At 44.1% G+C, this 23,152-nt stretch overlaps 3 protein-coding genes across 6 annotated transcripts; 1 reads left to right on the top strand and 2 right to left on the bottom strand.

Annotated features, from left to right (window-relative positions):
- The first annotated feature begins 3,464 nt into the window (after positions 1-3,464).
- LOC132264167 (ankyrin repeat domain-containing protein 11) lies at positions 3,465-21,609 on the top strand. 2 transcript variants are annotated; one of them, XM_059764270.1, is made up of 7 exons: positions 3,465-3,878; positions 3,942-4,100; positions 4,168-4,320; positions 4,383-4,631; positions 18,882-20,237; positions 20,299-21,182; positions 21,238-21,609. In XM_059764270.1, exons 2-7 carry the CDS (start codon positions 3,956-3,958, stop codon positions 21,415-21,417), a joined length of 2,967 nt encoding a protein of 988 aa, XP_059620253.1. In that variant the 5' UTR covers positions 3,465-3,878; positions 3,942-3,955; the 3' UTR covers positions 21,418-21,609. The 2 variants fall into 2 exon arrangements, with proteins under 2 accessions (XP_059620253.1, XP_059620254.1); XM_059764271.1 differs by lacking the exons at positions 3,465-3,878; positions 3,942-4,100; positions 4,168-4,320; positions 4,383-4,631 and adding exons at positions 7,088-7,447; positions 7,525-8,307.
- LOC132264177 (uncharacterized) lies at positions 12,836-15,840 on the bottom strand. Of its 2 annotated transcripts, XR_009468527.1 has the most exons (4): positions 14,840-15,840; positions 13,868-14,772; positions 13,076-13,513; positions 12,836-12,981 (listed from the first exon to the last, which is right to left on the bottom strand). XR_009468527.1 is itself a non-coding variant. In XM_059764284.1 (3 exons), exons 1-3 carry the CDS (start codon positions 15,155-15,157, stop codon positions 13,282-13,284), a joined length of 1,455 nt encoding a protein of 484 aa, XP_059620267.1. In that variant the 5' UTR covers positions 15,158-15,840; the 3' UTR covers positions 12,836-13,281. The 2 variants fall into 2 exon arrangements, 1 of the variants encoding a protein (XP_059620267.1); XM_059764284.1 differs by having other exon boundaries at positions 12,836-13,513.
- LOC132264180 (probable malonyl-CoA-acyl carrier protein transacylase, mitochondrial) lies at positions 21,610-23,070 on the bottom strand. Of its 2 annotated transcripts, none has more exons than XM_059764288.1 (3): positions 22,964-23,070; positions 22,528-22,890; positions 21,610-22,465 (listed from the first exon to the last, which is right to left on the bottom strand). In XM_059764288.1, exons 2-3 carry the CDS (start codon positions 22,857-22,859, stop codon positions 21,637-21,639), a joined length of 1,161 nt encoding a protein of 386 aa, XP_059620271.1. In that variant the 5' UTR covers positions 22,860-22,890; positions 22,964-23,070; the 3' UTR covers positions 21,610-21,636. The 2 variants fall into 2 exon arrangements, with proteins under 2 accessions (XP_059620271.1, XP_059620270.1); XM_059764287.1 differs by having other exon boundaries at positions 22,955-23,069.
- Positions 23,071-23,152: the final 82 nt, after the last annotated feature.

Genomic DNA, 23,152 nt, shown 5'->3' on the forward strand with positions numbered 1-23,152 from the left:
GAGCAGAGCTAACAGCATGAAAGCCATGCATAACAATGGACATTTTAATATTGCACTGACGAGAGGAATTTTATCTGAAAGACACTTTCCCGGATCGAATGGAGTTTTCACGGGTTTTCGCATCGTGAAAAATATGGGTGGGAAAGTATGAGGTTTTTGCCCATATTTGAATTTAATAAAGAGACCTGTTGAATTGGATTTTCGAGGGTGGTGGGAAAATGTTTGGTGGGATTTTTTCCTACCATCACCATGCCTCCAAATCCGATGAACGTGGTCTCTAACAATAAACTGAAAGCTCACCGGAAAGCTCTGTCTCTCCGCCGAGGGGAAATTCTCTCTCCTCACACACACACTCTCTCTCTCTCTCTCTCTCGCGCTCTCGCGACAGCACAACCGCCGGGAAAGCCATCAATAGTCTGTGGAAATTTTTCTCCGTGCGAGATGCTTCGACGTCATTGAGCTTTTGCAGAGACATGCCCCAGACGACGTGAATGTGTAATATGGGGAGCTTATGAAAAAATCGATTAAATAATTTGATTATGTAGCTATGGGCTGGCGCTATACAGCCAAGCTATCTATTGGGGTGTGTCTTCGTCCCAAAAGAACATGGTTCAATAAAAAAGTATGTTTATGCAAAAAAGGGAAAACAACTCTCGTGAGGGAAATTCTCAAGGAGATCGCCGTCTCAATCAGCTGTGGTCGGATTCTCGTGGAGAAAGACACAAAATACAAGACGTTGAGCATCTTAATTTGAGCATCGGATCATCACAGTCGTATTAACAGCACCTGAGATACAAACGCGTTTGAAAAAGCCATTGGGTAAACACTTGTGATTAGTTGAATAAGCCCACATAGAGTCAGGCGTTTTCCTTATTTGCCCCACGACAATATTGCTTCCGATTGACGAAAGCACAGGTGACCGTCGACAGTCTCAAAAGAGGTGATAATTGCGAATAAAGTCTCAATTTGGCGGCTTCACGTGGGAAATTGGTAAAAATAACATCAAACGAGCATCTCACGAAAGCTTCTCGATCGATTTTCCGGCAATAAAGGGTATTCTTAGACGCTATGACTGTACACGGAATAGGAGGTTTTGCTCACCCAAACTTTATAGTTTTCCACTCCTTTCCCCCCCCCCCTCGCAGCCAAAGAAGCGGGAAAAAATTGAGTGTCTGTTCATCTCAAATGGTCAAATATTGACACACTCTTGCCTCCCTCAATTTGTCAGGATCATGACGAATGGAGACACACTTCCTGGGCGTGAATGGGTCCCTTGTTTGCCTTTTCCGGCATCACTGGACCCGATAGGCAGCGGCTACAACCCTTTCTTCTGCACCAGAAGGGAGCGGACGCATGAAAAATTCATTAATTACGGACTTATTAGGGTGTTTCCGGCCTCAAATCGGTCAATTTTGCACTATTTCATCCGCTGAATGGCCCAACATCAATATTTCAATGGCCTAATGGAATTTGAAGTCTCCGAGTGAGTTGCCAGATAAAGGTAGTCATCGAAGGTATGAATTGGGGACAGGTTTATCTGGGCAATTGCAGTGGCACAAAAGAATTTGGGGTCAGTGATAATTGGTCACCTACCTGTCCTGATCCGTCGCTCGGTGAAAGCATTCCGCTGTAATTTGATTGCCAAACGTCGGGTTGCGAAGTGTGATAAGGAATTCCGTGTTTTTCGTGTCACTTTGTCAGGGCTTCACCCACTACAATTTTGATCATCTCTCTTGTCACAATTATGGTCAATTTATTCACTGGGCAAAATGTATTTCCACGAGAGGTCATGCAATCGCCTTGGCTTGACCTTTCCGCACAGTCACAGTGAAACCGCACTCTTCAATCCGTTGCAGATTACACGCACTTTAACACTTTCTCCACATTAAATACTGTCCATCTGTCGCGAAACTCGCGTGGCGCAAGAAAGAAAATCCAACGCACTTTTCCGCTTGAGCTTTGCCACAAAAATGCCTCACTTTTAGTTTTATTGTTCGGCCCCGAGGCAAATGAGTATTGGCACTACATAGAGGCCATGTATCTCTTTTGGCACACAGGTAAATACGCGACAACACAGCGAAAATGTGTAAATACGCGCCTATTTACCGGTCGACGCGATTGTTTGGCGCGCCCGCCCGCCCGCGTGACCCGGTGGGAGGGAGGAAAGCAATCATGAAATATACGACAAAACATTCATCGAGAGCCCAACAGCGGCTAGCGGCGGACGGCGGCCTTTTGAGAAACAACGTCACTGGGAAATGTGTTCTTGGAGAAGTGTGAACATTTTGTGAAACTGATAAACGTAATAAGATGAGCTTCTTTAGTTTAAAAACAAGTGAGTGTCTTCATGAAAACTATAATTGATATTTCAAGAATTTTCGTTCTTAATAAATTTTCCGTGCTAGAGAGAGTTTTAGAAAATACTTCAATAATTAATTATGTAAAATAAATTCAAGTGACACGAAAAAACATTACAATTGTGATTTTCACTAGTGATAATGTGATTCAGTATTTCTCAGAAAAACTGATAGCATCAGCCGCGTGTCGCCGTTTCAACTCTTATCGCCAAAATACTCTTAATCACAATAAATAATGAAATGTACGCCGAATTTTCGCATTAAAATATATTCCATGGGCGATAAGGAGAAAAGTGTGAGTGGGATCAAAGAGGAATCCCGGAAAATAGTTTGCCCCACTTTGGGCAGCGAAATTGGGTTTTTTCTCCATCATCTCTCAGCCGGACTAGATGACTCCTGATGACCCACTTGGCTGCTTTTAGCCTCCTCTTTCGCCACAAATTATCCCAGAAATGTCTCCTCAAGAGCTTGGCGAGCTCCTCCGCATTTAAATCCCCTCCGAGTCGACAGATTCCGGAGAAAATTTCATTACTGCCGCCTATCAGATGGGAAAGTCGTGCCAAATTGATTGAAATTCAGTTGGACAGGAAACTTTTCTCCTGTAGATGATATAAATTCTGCAGGAGTTTTCCTTTCAGCCCAATTGACTGTGCGACTAAAGTGGATTGACTCTTGTAAAATTCCCCACCGCTTGGCTTGCGGGGTTTTTCCCGTGCTGGCGGAGAAATTGGGAAAATTTCGCCCATGACTTAATGCAATCATTAGGCACAATTAATAATTCGCCAGAAGAGGCGTGAAAAATATGCCAACAATGCCGAAGAGTGACGCAAAGGCGAACAGGTGGGTGGTTTTAATTAATGTATACCTCCCGCCACTTCGCGGCCCGCGGAAAAACTGGGAAAATGCGCGGAAATTCCATGGGCTCTCGTCAGTCGCACACGAAGACCAGTCAAGTCACATTTTCGCACCTTTTTGGCGCCAATGGACTCACCTTTGACTCGGGCGCAGTATAATTTTCTAGAAAGTCTAGAGAAATTAGGAGTAATATATTTAACTTTATGGCCGACGTTTAGTAAAAATTTATTTATTACGCTCTCATGCTTTCACTTAAGATGTTTCAGGATTTTTAAAATACTCCATTTGATGGATTAATAGCAGTGCCTATTTTTTCTTGTTGAAACCATTTACATAAATCAACCGTTTTGCCTATTTAAAATCCCCTCCAAAAATTTTCACTTCCAACCGCGCACACTGCCATCTCGCGCTGAACTCAGGCCATCCGCGGCCACTCTTCGGGAAAAGTCGCGTCGGAAAGCGACCATATGTCATGTTCATTTTGGCGTCCGGACTTGCTAGTGGATTTCCTAGTGAAAATATTGCGCAAAAACCCCAGATAAATAGTGGCAAAGTCTCAATTCTTCCCAGCAATCCCAGCAGCAGCACCTCGAGCACCCCACAGCAGTGAGATTCGCCCCCGCAGAGAGGCTGGAGCGTTGTTGGAGTGCTGAGAGAACATTTGAGGTTAGATCCGACCTGAGGTGGATTGTTTTTCTCCAATTTCCCAACTTTTCCCTCGCGGCGTAGAATGTAAAGCGGCAATGCCGTCCACATCGAGACCACGCGGTTTCTCCGGGGGCTCCAACACGTCCGGAAGTGGCCGGCCAGTGCCCACGAACACGCCGATGTCGGAACGTCAGCAAATGGCACTCCTCATGCAGATGACCTCTTCCAGTCAGCAGCCAGGTGAGTCCCGGATGACAATGTCACCCACATGAGGTGCTCTGAAACTCAAACTATACTGTAATTGCAGAACTGAGTCCGGGTGGACACGCATCGGCGCGTGGGAGGGATAAAAACGGACGCGGAGAGAGTCCCCTGCATGTTGCAGCGATTAAGGGCGACCACGATGCCGTGAAGAAACTCCTGGATCAAGGAATGAGTCCCAATCTAGCGGACAATGCGGGTAAGAAGGCAGAATTGCATTAATTGGCAGGATAATCACTGAATATCGGCTCTTCTCGACAGGCTGGACCCCACTTCACGAAGCCTGCAATCATGGGCACTACAACGTCGCTTCCCTGCTGATAAAGGCCGGAGCCAATGTAAATGCCAAGGGTTACGAAGACGTGACTCCTCTGCACGACGCCGCTCTGGATGGACAGCTGAAGCTGGTGAAGTTGCTGGTGGAGCGTGGAGCTGATCCCACGAGTAAGAATCACAAGGGCAAGACACCAGTTGACATCGCCGCGCCCTCCGTCTACGGCTACCTCAAAGGTAAGCGAAAGTCGTTATATTTGGGAGCATTTGCGCGCCTATTTTGAGGGCGATTCTCAATAGGAAATCCGCGAGAGCGTGAGAATAGCGAGCCATAATAGCGAAGAGAGAGTCTTGCTATAAAAGTCAATAGACTCTCTGGAATGTAGTCTCCATAGAGTGTGCTCACTTGCTCATGACAGCTTCTCTCGCTCTTTTATGGGAATTTTATGTTGGTAACATAAAAGTTTGCCTCGCAAGTGTTTGTGAGATTTACCGTCAAACTCACGAACACATAAAGCGAGGAAGTTTGTGAATTTAGGGGGGTAATTCATCGTCTCCAGCGGCAGATGAATAAATCAGAAGTGGGATTGTGTAAAAATCCTGCAATTACATCCCTAAATAGAATGTATATGACTGAATTTACCCGCCAACCGGAGATTCTTTACTCATTAAGCATCCCTCATAGGCGTAATATAAGAAAAACTCGCCAAATGAACAAAAAACACGCCTTTACGAGGGGTGAAGATGTAAGAAAGGCAGCAAGATTGAACCAGCCATTAAGATTTCCCCCAAAAACAAGTCAATATATTAGCAATTAATTATAATTACCTATTGCAAACTTTCTCATATAATTGGCAATTAATGGGTGGAGTTGAGTGCAAATATCTTTTGTACACATAATCCTATGTACGCTGTGCATATTCTGACCACTTTCCTCCACTCGGATGCCACATTATCAGATGGGATGGCGAAGGGAAATGCTCACAGGAGGCCATTGAATATACAAGTTACATTTTGCAATGTACTCAGATGAGGGCGACAGAGAGGGCGACAGTGGTGAAAGAGACGCACTGGAGCACGCAAATATGCGTCTCGTCGCTCCCCAATATGTTCGACTGAGTGACTGACTCGGGGGCACGCCTTCTCAACATTTTTTTGGTGGAAAATTCAGGGAGATTCCTCAACTCTTCATGCAGTTTTTCGCCCTTTTTTACCTCATCAAAGAAGAATCTTTCTTTCTCTTCTTTAAGTTGTCAGCTTAGTTAGAAGGGCGACAATATTCTAGAGATTACCACAGACTACATAATGATTTAAATACAAAGTTTGGAAGTACCTTTGCATTCTACCACAAGATTGCATAAAAATGGGCAGAGAATCTTGAAGAAATCAATATTAGAGCAACAAATGAATTACGACCAATGAGCAGAGGCAATGAAAGACAAATAATAGTTTCTTACATGAGTCAAAATATCACATTCTCCACCTTTTTTGATGCACCGCCTCTAGTGAAATGCTCCGCCAGCTCTTGCGACACAAAGAACCCAATTCTCCAGGTGAAAATGTTGGGAAGCTCCGATGCAATATTGCTGAAGGTAGCGGCGAATGCGCATAGACAGCTGTAAAATATGACTTTTGGGGGTCTTTAGTACACAAAGTCCATATGTAAACAAGTGTATTGCGAATCTGAGAGCTTACGACTGTGGGGATTTTCACTCTGGCAAATCCCCTTTGACTGTGTGAGTGACGTCTGGCTTGGTGTGTGACAGAGACGAAGTGCTGTCGACTGGGGGTGGAATGGGACAGATGCAGTCACCAGATAAGGGGCATAAGTGTGTAATTTTCGTATTAGGAAACAAATATGATGGCGTTAATCAAATGACGACTCCTGTTGGATTTTTTACATAGGCGAGATCATCGTATATAGGAATACGGTTGTCTCGCTTTCATGCTTGGCGGAGGATTCTTTGTCTCTCTCTCTCTTGAGCATTGAGGGGATTCTTTTAGAGAGTGATTTATGAGAAGGAGATGGAAATTAATTATTTATATCGTGTTTTAGAGTATTAAATTTTCCTCCCACTCCAGACGGTGGAAATTTGGTTGTTCTCATTTGCATTCTATCTCTGTCGCGCATGGAAGATAGAGAATTGCCATTTGTCTAAATATTTACTCTTCATTCGTTCGGGCGCGAAGGTGACGGCAGATGGGAGATTGTAGGGGACTTGGTCTGTGGTGGGAGAGAGACAGGAGAGTGGTGAGAAGGGTTGAAGGAACTCTCCGAGGTTGTCAATTTTAATCCACGAAGAGCGTGCGAGGGAGACAACAGAATTTGTGATCTGTGTCAACCTTTCGAAGAGTCATCAATTAATGAGCCTTGCCAAGATTCTGAATTGTCGACGTCACTGATGTTGCCGTCTCTTTTCGGCTGGCGAGCGCATCTGTTGTGGGTTGGCGTGTGACCCTAGCCGAGGGGCGGCGGGTTTGGGTGAGACGGGATGGTTTATCGGATCGCTTTTCTTCTGAGAATGCCCGCAATTTGAGATAGGTTGGTGGGTGTGTGTGTGTGTGTGCGTGCGTTGGGGTCTCACGGATACGGAGGTGTGTTAGTATATCCGTTTCACTCTGTGTCCCATGATTGTGGTCGTGATGACTTGGTTACTCACGGCATTGTCGATCAGTCTCAGAGACTCTTGGGCATTTGGCACAGAAGCATAGGCGCACAGATCGCTCCGAGCGACAGAGGAATTGCTGGTGTATCTTGCGTCTCTGTCGCGGGTGGGACAAGGACGGAAGTTGCGCGGCTAATTGACTTAATGAGTGGTGTGTCGGTGCAAGTGACTGAGGGCTGCTGGGGTGAGACCTGAGACTGCGAGACACGTCGCTTGTGTGCGGCTAAACACCCGGTCACCGGCTCAGAGGCACAACTACAGCTGCAGCGGAGTGTGGAAGTGAGATAGGCGGTGCGAACAAGTGTCGGAGGGCGCTAGAGCGGTGCACGACTGACTGGGATAGCGCTACTAAGCGGTTTCGCAATGTCGATACAGTTAGAGGAAGAAGTGGGTATCGTATGAAATTGTAATGTCGCTGTCGTCCTATTTGTACGCCAAATGGTTGTCTGCTATTGCATGTTCAGTGCGACGGTGGAGAGCACCTGAGCATCAGGACCTGGTCCCACTGAGTGGCGGTCCTTGGCACGACTGAGGCGGAAGAAGGGCACATCGAGGAGATAAGACTGTGACTCTGTGTGGTGTGATAATCGTGGGATTTGTTTATTGGAGAGAAGTCGCTCTTGAGACAATGACGACAGTCTGAAAGCGTGAAGTTGAGCGGAAAAGCGACCATTGGGAAAAGTGAAGTGTCTCGTTCTGAGTCAGCGAGTGTGTGGTTGTGCGAGTGTGTCAAAAATTGCAGTCATTAGTGATTTATTTTCGACTTAGCATAGGAGGAACGGAGAAGTACACTAGAGACAATAGAGTGAGAGAACTCGCGGGATTCGACGGTGGATTGAATCGGAAGTGTCAACAGATTGGGAGATTTGGCCAGAGGGAGAAAGTATATATGGTCGGCAGGTCTCAGACGTCTCGCCGTTGAGGAACTTCCGCTTCTCTTGTGGTCAGACAAATACTGCGAGAGCGCAGGCGAGAGAGTGAGAGAGCAAGAATAAGACCAAAACACCGTCGAGCGAGATTTCACAGTTATGCCCAAGTGTGTGAAAGTGACTCAAGCCGGAGGATGTCACCAGAAAGTGCGTGAAGAGTGAACGGAGAGGCTGAGACGAGATAGAGAGATAAGACTTGGGGGCAAAATCTGAGACATTTGACTTGGGTGGAAGTTTCCGGACCTCCAAATCATCCGCTAATCCGTGTGGCAATTTAAATCATGCAGCGTCGAGCACTGGCGTCTCAGCAGAACAAAGGTATCAGTCAATAACTACCAAAACACTCGCTAACTATTACACTCGTCACAGTCTAGAAGAGCTGAGGAGCGTGTAGATTAGAAATAAAGATTTATGACTGGTGTAATAAATAACTCTCCTCTATGTGGGGTGATTATTCAGCGAAGTTATAGCAAAAAATCTCGTGCAGTAAAATCAATGTAGAAAATCAAAGGGGATGCGAAATGCGATTTTTTCATCTAAAAATTATCAGTTGCTAAAGACATTGTGAGTGCCTTTAGAGAGTTAAGAACTTGAAATATGAAAGCTTAATGTTTTGGCTGACGATAAGAAAGTGGGCACATTATCCTAATCTATAGTTTTCTTCGATTCTCTCAACTCTGATGACATCTTAAGTGTGAGATCTCGTCAGAGTGGGGATAAAGCTCAATTATTATTTTATGTACATTTGTAATGTATTAAGATTACTGTGAATTGCCCGTTTAGTAAACTAAAGAGAGAAGATTGTGCGGCTTCTGAGAATGATTTCTGCCTGAATCTGTTTGAAAATACACTTCAATCTAGCATAATATTTTTCCCGTCCACCATCACGACTCTGCGATAATGTTGGTCTGTGTTGGAAAATCACAGGCGCGCGATATAATGTTTTGTTAACTATATAGGAGAGACTCTCTCAACTCTAATTAATGTCGAGTAGTTTGAGATTTTAGCAAGATGTTTTTCTATTCACTTTATTCAGGCAATAAGGCACGGAAGCAAACTCCGAAATATACACTGGAAGATGGAAAAAAATGATAGAACATGGAAGGAGAGTGTGCGAGAGACAAAGACGGCTTTTTCAGCGGTCTTTGAGTTTATTTATAGCCCGCGGAAAGGGGTAGACTTATCACAATAATACGCGCTATGAATGTCGAGATAAAAATTTTTATCGAAGAATTTCTTCATTCGCATTGCGGGTGCCCATTGAAATTGATAATAATGTCGAATGCTGTGATTCTGTGGGGCTCACAAATCATGCTTGGTCAAGTTGATGAGACGCTCAGTCGCCCTGGGTCAGAGCTATTGAGTCTTGAGTGCCACGGACTTTGGTGGGGAATGGATTATGAGGAATTTTTGGTTAATTGGTGTTAATTGGATTTGTCGTTTTGGCGCTTAGGACATTATAGGGCATGTGAAAAAGTCATTGGCCTTTATCGGTTTTGGGATGTGATTTAGTGCATCTGTATCAGAAGTTGTGATCTTTTCCGGAATGTTTTGGGAAGGGGGGGTACAACAATAGTGGGAAAATGATACCCAAAGACCTCTTCTCGCTGCTTATTTTGTCGACTGCCAAGTACTCCAACACACTCTCCAATGTGTTTACATTATGTATCAATTTATAGCGCGATCCGTAAATAAGCCAAGTTGCCAGCGTCATTAAGTTTCTCCTATATTTAGGCGAAAAGAGATCCGTAAATTGGATGGATTTCGCCGAAAGTGTGTAATTGCAGTGCTGTAAAGTGAGATTGCAATTAAAAGATGAAGTTTTGGGGGTGGCTTTTATGGCATTGACCTAATTTTGGTACAATGAAGGATTTTTTTCTTTTATTGCTTCTTGTGCGAAAAATGAGTGGCATGAAGGTGGGATTTTGAAAAATATGTGAGACCTCAAGCTCAAATGAGGTCAACTATTGATTGCGAAGGCAAAGAGGACACCTTTCATGCTGAACATTTGCCAGTGAAGAGGCGAAAACAGTCAGGGTGAAATATTGTTATTAAAATGCATTGGAAATGTTATTTTGTCAGGGTTGAAATTGATGGGGGAGAGCCATTTGAGAGATGTTTGTGGGCAAATGATGGCAGAAGTAATGAATAATAGAGCAATTTAGTTTGTGGCACAAATAGATATTTATTAACAATTCTGACAATGTGAGCCATTTTTATGATCAATTGAAATTTGATTGAGGCAATGGGGGGAATTTTTGGGTCGTTAGATAGGCTTAGGGGAAGGGCGAATGATTCTTCTGGCATTTGCCAGAAGTATGCGTTAAATCATCTCTCAAATCAATATTTTTATCCTCCCCCGTTTATATATTTTCTCAACTCTTCTCTGGGCAAAGATGATGGTGTGTGGGGAGATTCGCCAAATGTGAGCGCGTGTGTGTGTGTGTGTGAAAATGAGAGGAAAAATCTGCTCTGGGGGAGGCGAAAGTTGGAGCACATTGGAGGAAAATATGCAGTTCAGTGACGACGTCATATTGAGAGATTGAGATTGTGATCAGAATTCAAATGGTGTGCTGCCATACAGTACAAGGTGGCCACAGGGTGGGCTCGAAGTGTGATTTGAGATTAGTATTTCGGCTATTTTCTCACTGATTTGTGACCGCAGCTGATATGTGATGACAGGTTGAATTTCTTTTACGCACAATGTGCGTGAAAGGCGCGAATTTGGCCTAAAGTCTACCCTGTGTGCAATGAATGTCGCACGAATATTTCACCTCGCATTGGCAACAATGTTTGCTTGCCACAGAGTGAACGGAAAGGAAACACATACAGATGCACATGATCGGAGATACAAGAAGTCACAGTGGAAAACGAGAGAAATAATCAGTTGAGTCAACAAGCAAAATAGGAATGGCATAAGCAAAAATCCAGGCTCATATCTCATCGAGTTAAAACTTCTCAATCGTGAGCTGCAAATTGCGATAAATTGTGCGACAAGTTAAACATTATATGTATTTTCAAGTGGAAAACAAGTTGTCACTATATTTACTCAGACTGGGAAGAGATTGGGTGGATTATTTGTTGTTTCTAAGCTCCTTATCATTTCAATTAGCAGCTAACCTTTGACATTGGCATCTGTCAAAGCTAGACCATTTTGACAGCTGTGACAGCTTCTGCGATTTTTACCAATTTCACTATCTCAACTCTGAGTAGCGATGTAATGAGCAAAAGAGTCTTCAAACTCTGGCGGTGGTGTTATATTGTTGCAGAAATGGCGAGTCGTGAAATTTTATGTGTGAAAGCAAGCATTTGGTGAATGCCAATCATAAACGGGTGGAATTTTATATCTCACAATTCGCTTCGCGCGATAATGGGCAGATTTTGCTGACTTGGGATAAAAGTTTTTGACTGAACGTCTCTCTCTCTCTCTCTCTCTTCCATTGAAGGGAAACCGCAGTGAGAGAGGCAATATTGCCAATGAATAAACAACCTGGGGAGGTCTCGGGGCTTGGAGATGATTCTCCTCTTCTCCACTTTATTCTTTTCTCTCTCGCAGCCAATGGATATATTGGCGATAATATACTTGAGTACCCTTGGCATAAGCTTCAAACATGCCAAAGCATGAGCCTCTTCTTCGCATATTATGAAGATGTATTGCACTTGCAAGGGTATAGCGTACATCGTAACATGATAGCGGGACGTGTGCCGGATATAAGCGGAAATATCAGTGTCACATCCATAAATTTGATTAGGGTTCAGCCATTCTGGGGAGTTTCTCGCTGCCTCTTGACTGTGTTGCCAACTTTCTGGCCGGTTTATTGCACTTTTTCTTCCTCAGCAAACTACAATTTCCCTATAAAAGTGAAATGTGGACCAAATATGCCATTATTGAGGATCTCACGTACTTTCGAGGGGGTGGTTTTTGACCCTTTTCGACCCTCTTTACGTAAATAACCTCAAAAAGATAGTCTGTTTGACAGCTGTCAAGGCGAAAAACAAAATATGTGGTGCATCAAAATGAGCAGCAATTTAATTAATATCATATTTCCTTTGATGTGTTATTATCAAATGTGATAGTATATAAAGCCATGATAAATTCACTTTATAGACAACATAAAACATAAATTAATTTGGCGGTTCATTAAAAAATCATCCTTTGTTTTTTGGGATATATTGTGCATATTTATTTTTGTCTGTGAACTCTTTAAATGAGTTAAAATTGCGCCTCTCATGAACGTCAATTTGAATTTCCGTGGAAGTGAACAATATTCGCTTCTTTTATTCAACATAAATTCATCTCTTTTGAGTGGTGACCTAATTATGGGTTTGTATTCAATTAACTGAAACGCTAGAATTATGTTTGAGAATGCTGAAAACTTTATGTTGAGTTTGAAATCAATTACATTTCGGGGAAAATTGTGGGAAAGGAAATGCATTTGCCATCAGCGTCGGGAGAGTTGATTATATGAAACTGTTCTCGGTTTGTGAAATGTATTTTATTTTTCTCAGTTTACAGTGGAATAATATTACATGGAGGTTTCGCAAGAGCAAGGTGAAGTATCTGTTGCCATGGTAGTTTTGAGTCTACTTCGTGATGGCATTTATATAAGAAATGTGTGAAGGAGGGTAAGAAGGCACTTCCGTGGAGAGGAAGTTGCATTAAGTTCGTTATTTGCGCACAAGAAGACATAAATGCAACTTGTGCTGTGTTCTTTCTTTATTAACCTCCCTTGTGGCCAATTTGCGATAAAAGCAGCAGCAGCAGGAAACTAATGATAAATTTTATTAGTCGAGACACATTTTGAGAACAGTTTTTTTTTTTTTAGTTTTCTTTTATTTGCAATAACAACTACATATTGCGATATTGATTTTACTCGACAGTATAGGTAAAAGTTTTTCTGTGTAGTTCTGCTCGTCTCACACCATCGATGCTTTGGCCACTTTGTCTGAGTTGCTCTTGGAGTTTTCCTTGTTTACTTTTCACCCTTGTCGCTGCGAGAGGGATGATATTCAATATTGTTTGCACAATGGGGATGATGTGGAACAACAGTGGAGCATTATGGAGTTGAATCTTATCATGTTGTACCTGAAATTGCGCCAATAACCATTCCCGTCCGTTTCGGGGCGGCGTGAGAGCAGGGAGAGATGGCTGTGGGACCTTCAATGGAGAGCTCAGTGATGAAGCATTAATTTGGGGGAAATTTGCTCACTTTTGCCCTTCCTCGTATATTAGCATTTTGTGGAATTTCCAAGCACATTCTGCAGCTATTTATTCATTATAATCTGTGAAGGCTATGAAGGGAAGATGCTGGATGGCGAGAGAACGAGACTCGAATTTCCACTCTTGAGGATACCACGGAGAAGTGACAGATCGTCAGGTGTGAGTGCCCAGCCGCTCAATTGGCCCAAGCTCTGAAGTTCTGGGCAGCGTTCCAACAGAATCTCAACTGTGCTAATTGTTAAATTGGGCGCCGATGTAAACCAGATATCTTCGAGTACATTAAAGTTGTTCTCCACGAAAAGACTTCTCGCAATCATAATGAAAAAAAGATAGAAAAGTAAACAAAGATAGAAATTATTGATGGTCACGTCAGCAGAATTAGTTTATAAGCTATTGAACTTCCAATTGATATTTGCTTATAAAGTCTTCTCCAGCAAATAGTGCGCAAAGTCTGGTTTTCAGCATTTGATTTACTTTGCAATCCCCAAAGCATTAGTATTGATCCCACCTTTGAGTGAAAATCTGTCAATGATATATGAACATTTCATGTTGGAATGTTCACAGAAGAGAGAATCTCTTCGGATTTCCCTTCTCATGCTTTCTTTCTTGAGGGAGTGAAAGTTCAATTGATTCGGGATGATTGTGCAGAAAACCCACCTCATCATGTCTTCATCCGTAAACTGAACTGTATCTATTGCGAGTCGCTTGAGGGTTGTGTGTTTAGCCACAAAGTGCTTCAGACTGCTGAGGACTATTGAACTGCTGAGAATCTCGAGTCCCTCGAGGGCTTCGAAGGTGTGGTCTGAGGCGAAGACGAGCAGGTCCATCATGTAACAATCTAGATCGACGATTCCAGGACAGGTGCTGGCTAGCTTGCCTAAGTCTAGGGTTCCTCGACCTTTTATCAGTGTCATGAAGTGTAATCTTGCACCGAGACCAGTCATCAGGACGGAATCAAGTTCCTTGCAGCTGAATTTGTAGAGTTTGAGACGTTCTAGGTGCTTCAGGTGTCGCAGTTTGTGCAGAATCCCAGCATCTGGAGTGTCCATGTAGAGATTCTCCAATGCCGGACAACACGTTACAATGGCATCGAGGATCTTGTCTGTGGTCTCAGTGTCGTGGACGTATTTGAGTTTACATCTAAATCCTGGATCCTGTCGCAGGTTGTGCACCAATGAGCGACCAACGTAGGAATAGGTTCTCAAAGTGACAATATTGGGGCAATTTGAGAGAAGCAAAGCAACGTCTGTGTGACAAATATTCTCCTCTCTAAGCATTCCTATGTCCACAACTGATAGCGTCTCTCTGCAGACGCCGAGAGAGAGACATTCCATCCCTATTTCCGTTATGTCTGTCTCTCCAGCGATATCAAGAACTCGTAGATTGCGACTGTGTTTGCCTATGTGTTCCAATAGTTCGTCATTGGCAATATAGGGGACGCTTAGGTGCTCTAGATGAGGCAACTTGGACATGATGTCATAGAGATAGAACATCAGTTCTTCCTTCACCCAGACTCCTTTGAGATTCAAGTATCTCAAGCCATGTCCTTGAGCGGAGATGATCTGGAAATACAGGTTGAATCACAATCTAGATTAATCTCATTATTCAAGTCTTTGCTTAATAAAATACCTGCAATATCTTTTCGTAGTAGGAAAAGGGGAAGATTTCAGTCACAAGGAATTGAACGCTACCGTTCAGTAGCATCTGAAGGCATGTGAATCTAATGCTGGCGTCTAGGGTGTCCGAACATAGGATAACTCTGAGCAGATCTTGATATATGTCACTAGTCGCCCCAGCATTCTCAAGATAGTCGTTTATTTGCACCATAACCACTGCCAATTCTCCGGCGAACATGAACGTGCCGTCGCCGATCGCCTGGACAATGGTCCGGGCGACTTGAGATAGGGCATGATCGCAGAGTGTTCGTATTTGGTTCTTCTTAGGCATTTTCACAACTTGGCGTGTGGCCAACGATCAATATGCCTGGCCGTCGTCACATAACGTCTCACGTGAAGAATAAATTTTCACGAGTTTTGCAACTTTGGTGAAAATTACTCGGAAACTTTGTCTTGTGGACTTGCGGATATGCTGTGATATTGCAATTAAATTGCTCCAAATAATTTGTCACAGTTGAAGAACAATGAAGAGCACTAGAATTTCACTGGGGTTGTGATTTTGTGTGTGAGTGGGAGGGAGAGTTCGTGAAGATTCGGCAATTGATAGTGTATTTTGAAAAGGGGAGAAAAAGTGTAGTCAAGAAGCTGCAGAAGATTTTCTCAAACTGACCACGAAGAAGTTCAAATCTCAAGGCAGACAGTTACAGAGTTGAGTTGGAGTGTAGATAAAGATGAGGAGCAGATGAAGTGTTGAGGGAATTTGCATATTCGTGTTGATGTGGAAAGGTAAGATTTGCGGAATAAGAGGTGTGCTTTTGTCTACGTTGAGTCAAATTTGCGCACAAATGAGATCGTAAAAGTGAAGCTGATTCTTGCAAGAGATCTGTGTTTTTATCCATTTCATCTATTGTGATGTTAAATTTGTTGAGAAGACATGTTTTGTAATCTATTTTGGGTGTCTCGCGAGTGTGAGAGAGAATAAGACGAGAATTTTCGAGTGAGGGAAACGCATTTTCCCACCCGTGAGGACGTTTCTCAATGTCTTGGCGCGCAATCGAACGATGAAGTCGTTTGAAGGGGTCCGTGTGACTCATTGACAGCATTTTGGCACCTTCTTTTCCTAACCGGGATTGGTGACAACAAATGAGGAAAAAAAATGTTGTACATGAAGAAGAGGGATAATAAATAAATTGGATGAGATCTCATAAAATATTTTCCATGTTTTCAATCGATGTGAATTGTGAATGTTTCTCCATGAGAGACGGTATGAATATAGAACAATATGTGCGATGCTTTTTGCTTGGGTTCCATGGAAAAATGAAGACATAGGCATCGAGAGAGAAATAGTGATTTTTTTTGATCTTGAGAATGAGGGAGAATTATTTGGATTTCACATGTAGATTGTAGATTGCAACGCTCGAGATGCTCGAGTGAACTGTGTATTTTTTCCCATTGAATACCTAATGTAATCTTTAATCTGCAAATCAATTAACTCCGCGAGGGGGAAAAAAGAGAGTATTTCCATGGAATAATTGGGAGGAAATGCTTTCTCTCTCTCTCTCTCTTTCGCTCCAGCTGGAGGACTGCGAAAGAGAGATTCTTTCGAGATTAACAAGATGTGCCTTCAATTCTATTTTGAGATTTATATCAGCCCAAACAGTTTATTTATAGATTAAACAAATCCCCAAATAAACTGTACGTGATTCTGTGTCAAATTGGATGTCCTTTCGTTGTAATTTTGCATATTCTACAATATTTTGCTCTTCTTGTTGGTGGAAAAAAAACCTCCGGTAAATTTCCATGCATTACTTTAAACAGGCACTATAAAAATTCTTCTTTTTTTTGCTCAACTTCCTCACGACAAAAGAAATGTTTTCTTATCGCAATGAAATTTATTCCCGTGTGACGTTTGCTATGTGGGGCGAAGAGAGAAGAGGAGAAGAATAAACAATTGAACAATAAATTTTTGAACAAGTGATAAGACGGATGATTCCATCCAAGAAAATACACTTATTGGTGTATCACTGGATTTGTATGCAAATTTGTTTGTTGTATTTTCGAATTTGTCTGGAATAAACACTCCACTGGAGAGGAATAAAGTGCTTATTCGATATTCTCCGTGACGGAATTCAGTTTACTTTCCATGGCAAATCATTATGAAATTGAAAAGGAATTTAATTGCAGGAGTGCTCGAAGCTTCAATTAATTTACCTTTTCTTAGATGTTGATTTGTAAGTTATTTGAAACTCTCTTTCCGTTACTGGAGAATTTTCTCACACTCCCTGTTAATTATTGGATGAGAAAATCAATGCTCAAGCATCTCGGAAAATTTCTCAATTTCCGTTCTTGCAATTTTCACTGTGTTCCGAGAAAATTAATTTGAAATGTTTCTGAGAAAATGAATGTCTGTTTGAACATTGCTGAGAAATGCAAAAAAGGCGAATAATTTCCTACATTAAAGATGGAATAGCGAATTGACGTGGTGAAAAATGATAAATTCACATCTCATTACACTTTACCGCACTTTTGAATATTAAATGAGAGACGATAAAGAGATGAAAAACACCGCATTTTCAGCGTCTTGGCTATTCTCAAATGCCATTTTCCTCTCTGCGAGATGTGCGTTTGCAAAAGGAGAGAAGTGCATCTTGGAATTGTGCAATAAAAATGATTTATTACAGTCATTTATCGATCGTGCCAGTCGCCATGAAACTCAAGCACATCTCAAGATGGAGGTGTGGATATTTTTCGAGAGAATATTTTCCGGTTGGGGAAGAAGTGAAAAAGGCGGGCGGAGGAATAATGAGAAAATCTTATTTTTTTTGCCAATGAACGTCTCACTGGTAGAATTTATGGGTGACAAAAGCCATGAAATAAAATTTCTCACTTATGGAGAGTGAATACGTGAAAATATGCAAATTATCATCGTTGCCACTTTATTCTTGAATCTCTCCTCTCACTCCTCCTGGATGTTCTCAAGAATTGTTTCAATTTATATTCCAACTGTGGTGGTGAATAATTGATGGATTTCTTGTGGTTTTTCTCCGCTTTAGAACTAGCTTGTCGATATGTATTCTTGCACTTTCTGGGCTCCACAATTTAACCATGGCGACAAGTCTTGCTTGCCTTCCAACAATCACGATTTATTGCACAAAATGAATTGTAATTTTCTTTCTGCAAACCCACAATTTTTCCGTTTTTCTATGCTTGTGTGTTGAACCAGAAAGACAGAGAAAAACACTAAAGTTTTTTCCTCCTTTTTATGACACACTCTCAAGTGTATCGTGAAGCTTTGGGCAAATTGACTGAAAGCACCTCTCAGAGAGCTTTTTTTTTTGTGGAAAAAATATCGGGGAAAATCGAAGGAGGGTCCAAAAAAAAGAGAGAGAAGTCTGCAGCAGATAATTCGGGTGAAATTGGTAAATATCCTCGTGATGGGAAATGTTTTCCATGTCTGAAAAATAGGTTGTCTCTCGAGAGGACTTTTTTGGGGAAAGAGCGAGAGAGAGAGAGAGAGAAAATGTGGATGTGTGGAAAAAGACATGGTTTTCCATCCCATGGGTGTTTAAATAGGAAATGGGAGGGAGGAAAAACTACATTGGCAAACAATAGTCTTTCAATGGTATATGAAGGAGAAATGATGAATTTTCAATTGCAATTACTTGAAGGACATTTTTGAATGGAATTTTTGACATGGTGAATGATTCCTTTGATTGCTCGATGGTCCATTGAATTGCAAGAGTTTCACGTTAATAAATCAAATTCACGCTGGTGGAAAAGGAGATATTTTCATTGCGCGAAAATGAAAAATCACGTCGAAGAATTGACAGTGATTGGTGAAATGAGTGAGGAGTGGATTTGAATAATTCATGTAAATTGTTTTCTGCAGGAGTTCCTCGGAGAGTTAATGATGTGGAGGGAGTTTTAGGACTTTTAAGCGCTTTTCTACTTAATAATTGAATATGACATTAAACATTAAAGGCCGTAGTTTTTCTGACCTGAATGGTGGAGATATTATGTTAAGTTGTATTGATCAAAATGACGTCTCTTTGCAGATGCTGCTGCCAGCAGAACTGCTGCATCTGTGGCTAGTACCACGAGCAGCGCGTCTGGGGTGCAGATGAAGAAGCCAGCAGCGCAGGAGGCGAAAAAAGTGCCCGCCGAGGATGCAACGCTGTCTGAGGATGCGAGTTCGCAGGCTTCTTCTACTCCTGGGCGCAGCACGCCAAGCCAGAAGGTGGAGGAGGATGTCTATGAATTCAAGACAACACCGAAGGACTCCACATCCGGCGGAAATTCTTCAGATGACGGAACTTCTGGTAAGATAGAAGCGGGCGTGGAGAAAGCCGCGCCCGAAGAGAAGGCGTCAAGTGAGGACGCCAGTGTTTCAACGCCTGGAAGTTCAAGTGTCACTGTGAGTGTGACAACGGCTTCTGGCGGATCTCAGGCAGCTGGGAGTGTTCAGCAGAAGCGTCCTTATCAGGAGATTGAGACATCGGATGAAGTGGTGGATGATGAGATGAAGAGGAAGAAGAGGAAGGACTCGGAGACACTGACTAAGGAGCCAGCGCCGGGAAAGGTAGGAACACCCACAAGAATGCCCCAAGCGTCAAAGACCGCTAAGCCCGTGGGGAATGCCCAGAAAGCAGCAGGAGCGGCAGCCACGGCGAAGCCCAGCTCTACCATTGAGAGGAAAAGTCCGTGCGCCAGTCCCAAGCCTCAGGCGCCGCCAACTGGCGCTTCAGGTGCAACTGGACAGACAACAACGACACTCTCAGGGAGTACGCCGACTCCTCTCGCGGGGACTCAGGCGGGATCTGTGGGGAAACAGTCTGAGAGTGACTCAGAGACTGGAGATGAAGCGTCGGCGAAGAATCCATCGGGTTTGGGGGCGGAATCGGGTGGTTTTCCTGCGTCAGGGCCAAAAGTTCCTCCACTGAAGATTGTCATTCCTCAGCAGAGCTCCTCAGCTGACCCGGAGGCTAGTCTAAGGAATGGCAAGAGTGTTTCAGCGAGAAATCATCCAGCTTTGCCGTATGTTGTGGCGTCGAGCAACAGCAATGAAGCGTCGGCGGACAAGGAGAGCTCCTCATCGAGGTGCGCGAGTCCGACTGAGGTGGCCGGTGCAGCGGGGAAGACAGCGACTGGAGAGGAGAAGAAGCCTGTGCTGACTGTCGCTGTGGCGACTACAGGTGGAAGCTCCGCAGCGAGTAGCGGCGCTTCTGGACAGGGTACAGATGACAGGGCACAGCCGAGAGTCCTCAGAAGCTCTCACAGGTCAGGAGGGACCTCTGGTGGATCGGGTGGCCCAACAACTGACAGAGGATCCAACAATTCCTCACCACAAATGCAGAACAGTTCTTCACCATCTCCAGCGCCGCCTACTTCGGCATCAGGAGTCATGGAAGGAGGTAAGATTGGACAGAGTAACAAAAGAAACATTTCTTGATATGTGTGTGTGTGTCTTTCCAGGCGGCGGAAGCGCCACGAATGGGAGTTCAGGAACCACTGGAAGCAATGCGGGAACGAATGCAAACGCTGCAACAGGAGGAATCGCCAACGGTGGCACGAGCAGTCCCACAAATGCCACAGCTTCTGTTTCTGGGAGTGCTTCGGAGACAGATGGCGGTGGAAATGCACCCAGTCCGTCCTCGGCCACTTCGTCAACTTCCTCATCGACCGTCCAGTCGCAGAACACTGTGGAGTTGCATCCCAGGAAGCGGAAGATTCGCGCCAGCAAGGAGGACAGCAAAACAGTGACGAATTCCTCTGCAGCGGGCGTGGTGAGTGGATCTGGAGGCGCCACGGAGCAGCAAGAGAGTGTGTCGTCAACAGAGGTGCATCCGCATGATCAGCCCATCACGAATTGCTACCAGATGTTTCTCAATATTCGCAAGCAGATCGAGAGGCGACAGAAGAATCTGTTTCTGGTGCAGCCAAAGCCGCCGCAGGGCTTCAAGGATTATCTCATGAATCGTTGCACGTACGTGTTGGCCGGGAAGACAAACACGGAGCCCACCATCAATTATCCGGTGAACATTCCCAGCGCCATGAAGGAGCAGTTCGCGGGGCAGGAGAAGGAGAGACACCGCCTCAAGATGCAGCATGTGGTGGAGAAGGAGAAACTGGTGTTAGCCGTGGAGCAGGAGATTCTGCGGGTGCACGGCAGGGCAGCTAGAGCGTTGGCCAATCAATCGCTGCCCTTTTCGGTGTGCACAATCCTCAAGGATGAGGAAGTGTACAACATGCTGACGCCCGAGCAGGAGGAGAAGGATCGCAATGCCAGATCTCGCTACAATGGAAGGCTCTTCCTATCGTGGCTCCAGGACGTCGATGACAAGTGGGAGAAGATTAAGGTAAATCCGCAGAGATTTTGTCTGTTGAGAATCAAACTGATGTTGGCTTTTGCAGGAGGCGATGCTGCTGCGTCACCACAATGAAGCTGAGAGTCTTCACGCGGTTCAGAAGATGGACTGGGAGTTCAAGATGAAAGAGCTCTCTTTGTGCGAGTTCAAGGCAAAGCCCGTGATTGAAGACTTACACGTGCCGATGGTGCACGTGAGCGATGACTTTGACCTTTTGCCACCGTAAAATCCTCCCATTTCACTGTCAGTAGCGTAAGAACCCAAATCCCGTCTCTCTGTTTTAGCTGTAGGACTTCCAGGAGATTTTCTTCAGTAGTGTCTCTGGGTTAAGCTTTACGTTGTAGTCTTCATTTCCCCTCCCCCTTTTCCACTTCTCCCGCAAGGAGATGCTAAAGTGTAAATAAAGATAGAATCAAGATTCTAGAGTTTTACTACAAAAATAGTCTCACGGAGAGATATTGAAGGCGTGATCTGCCGCTTTGGCGTTCACTTGCTTGAGGATTGTGGTGAGGGCTCGCCCTGGGCCCACTTCAAAGGTCCTGGGGAAGTAAGTCCCTTGCGCCCTTTCGTACAGGATGTGCAGCGTCTGTTCCCACCTCACAGGTCTGACGATCTGCTTGGGCAGCTGCTTTCTCACGTGTTCGGCGCCACGATATCGCTTCCCATCGACATTTGAGTGCACACTAATCAGCGGATCTGAGAGTTCAATCTTGTCCAGAGCACGACGGAAGGGCAGCACAGCGGCCTCCATGAGGGACGAGTGGAAGGCTCCACTCACGGGCAGTCGCTTGACCCGCCTCAAGCCGAATTCCTTTGCGCTTGTCTCAAGGAACTTGAGAGCTTCCTCGCTGCCAGCCACAACTTTGCAGTGAGGATAGAGATAGTTGGCCACCAGACACTCGGGATTCTCCACACCTCGCTCGATGCACCATTCCTTGGCACGGAGGCAGGCCTGGCCCACTTTTGAATCCGGACCGTACAGAACAGTCGCCATTCCGCCGGCAGCAGCGTCACTGGCCAATTGCATGGCTTCTGCTCTCACTTGCACCAGTCTCAAGCCCTGGTCGAAAGGAATGCTTCCGGCGAAGATCAGTGCGGTGATCTCGCCCAGACTGAAGCCCGCAGTCGCATAACACTCATCTATAGCTGCCGGACGCTCTTCTTTGAGTTTCTCAAGTGCTGCCAGTGAGGCCACAAGAACAGCCGGCTGGCAATACCGCGTGCTGTTTAATTTCGCAACAGGACCCTCGAGACACACCTTTAAGACATCAAATCTACAAGATACAAGTTAATCTTAGGAATATTCAATAAATCTCTTTCCAGTCACAAAACTCACTTCAGAATCTCGCTAGCGAGACTAAACATGTCCTTTGCTGAGGGAATCTTCACCAGATCTTTCCCCATTCCTACGAATTGCGCTCCTTGGCCCGGGAAGAGAATAATAGATGTTTTCCTAGGATCCTTTTTAGGTTTTCGAGACTTTGCCGCTTGACTCTGCCTATAAGAAGTCCCTTCTGGATAGGGAAGTGTTGCCCACTCATCGTCAGGCGTCTTTGGGGTAATATCCTCGAAGGTGGCGGCATTGTCTAGCAATTCTTGCACATTAGAAGACCCTCCTGGGGGTGGTTTGGTGCAGAAAAGCCTCCTCGAAAATCTCCTGAGCAGCATAACCTCAATTTCTTCTCAAAAACAAGAAATTCTGGAAAAACAAACAGTAATTCACCATGGTTTATAGAACAAAACAAAAGCTGTGTTTTTCTTACATATATTACAGCATAAAAAGGGGTATTCTTGAAAGAGAAATGCACTTTTTATGAAAGATAACAGCGGCTTTGTATCCCGCAACGTGATATAAAAACAATGGATGTTGGAGGGTTTCGAAGGTAACTTCCGATGTTCACCGTATGGGGGCGTGTAAATCACGACGAAGACTAGGAAATTATTGCGAAAATTACAAAGTA

The sequence above is a fragment of the Phlebotomus argentipes genome, unplaced genomic scaffold (assembly GCF_947086385.1).
Source record: "Phlebotomus argentipes unplaced genomic scaffold, Phlebotomus argentipes genome assembly contig_32, whole genome shotgun sequence".
Taxonomy (NCBI): Eukaryota; Metazoa; Arthropoda; class Insecta; order Diptera; family Psychodidae; genus Phlebotomus; species Phlebotomus argentipes.

Bases quoted from the DNA above. Each gene is read 5' to 3' on its own strand.
- LOC132264167 (XM_059764270.1), top strand. From the start codon at position 3,956: ATGCCGTCCACATCGAGACCACGCGGTTTCTCCGGGGGCTCCAACACG. The intron at 4,632-18,881 runs GTAAGCGAAAGT...GTCTCTTTGCAG, and splicing joins CGTCTACGGCTACCTCAAAG to ATGCTGCTGCCAGCAGAACT. The intron at 20,238-20,298 runs GTAAGATTGGAC...GTGTCTTTCCAG, and splicing joins ATCAGGAGTCATGGAAGGAG to GCGGCGGAAGCGCCACGAAT.
- LOC132264177 (XM_059764284.1), bottom strand. From the start codon at position 15,157: ATGCCTAAGAAGAACCAAATACGAACACTCTGCGATCATGCCCTATCT. The intron at 14,773-14,839 runs GTATTTTATTAA...CTGTATTTCCAG, and splicing joins ACTACGAAAAGATATTGCAG to ATCATCTCCGCTCAAGGACA. The intron at 13,514-13,867 runs GTGGGTTTTCTG...GATTGCGAGAAG, and splicing joins ACGGATGAAGACATGATGAG to TCTTTTCGTGGAGAACAACT.
- LOC132264180 (XM_059764288.1), bottom strand. From the start codon at position 22,859: ATGCTGCTCAGGAGATTTTCGAGGAGGCTTTTCTGCACCAAACCACCC. The intron at 22,466-22,527 runs GTGAGTTTTGTG...TGTATCTTGTAG, and splicing joins CTCGCTAGCGAGATTCTGAA to ATTTGATGTCTTAAAGGTGT.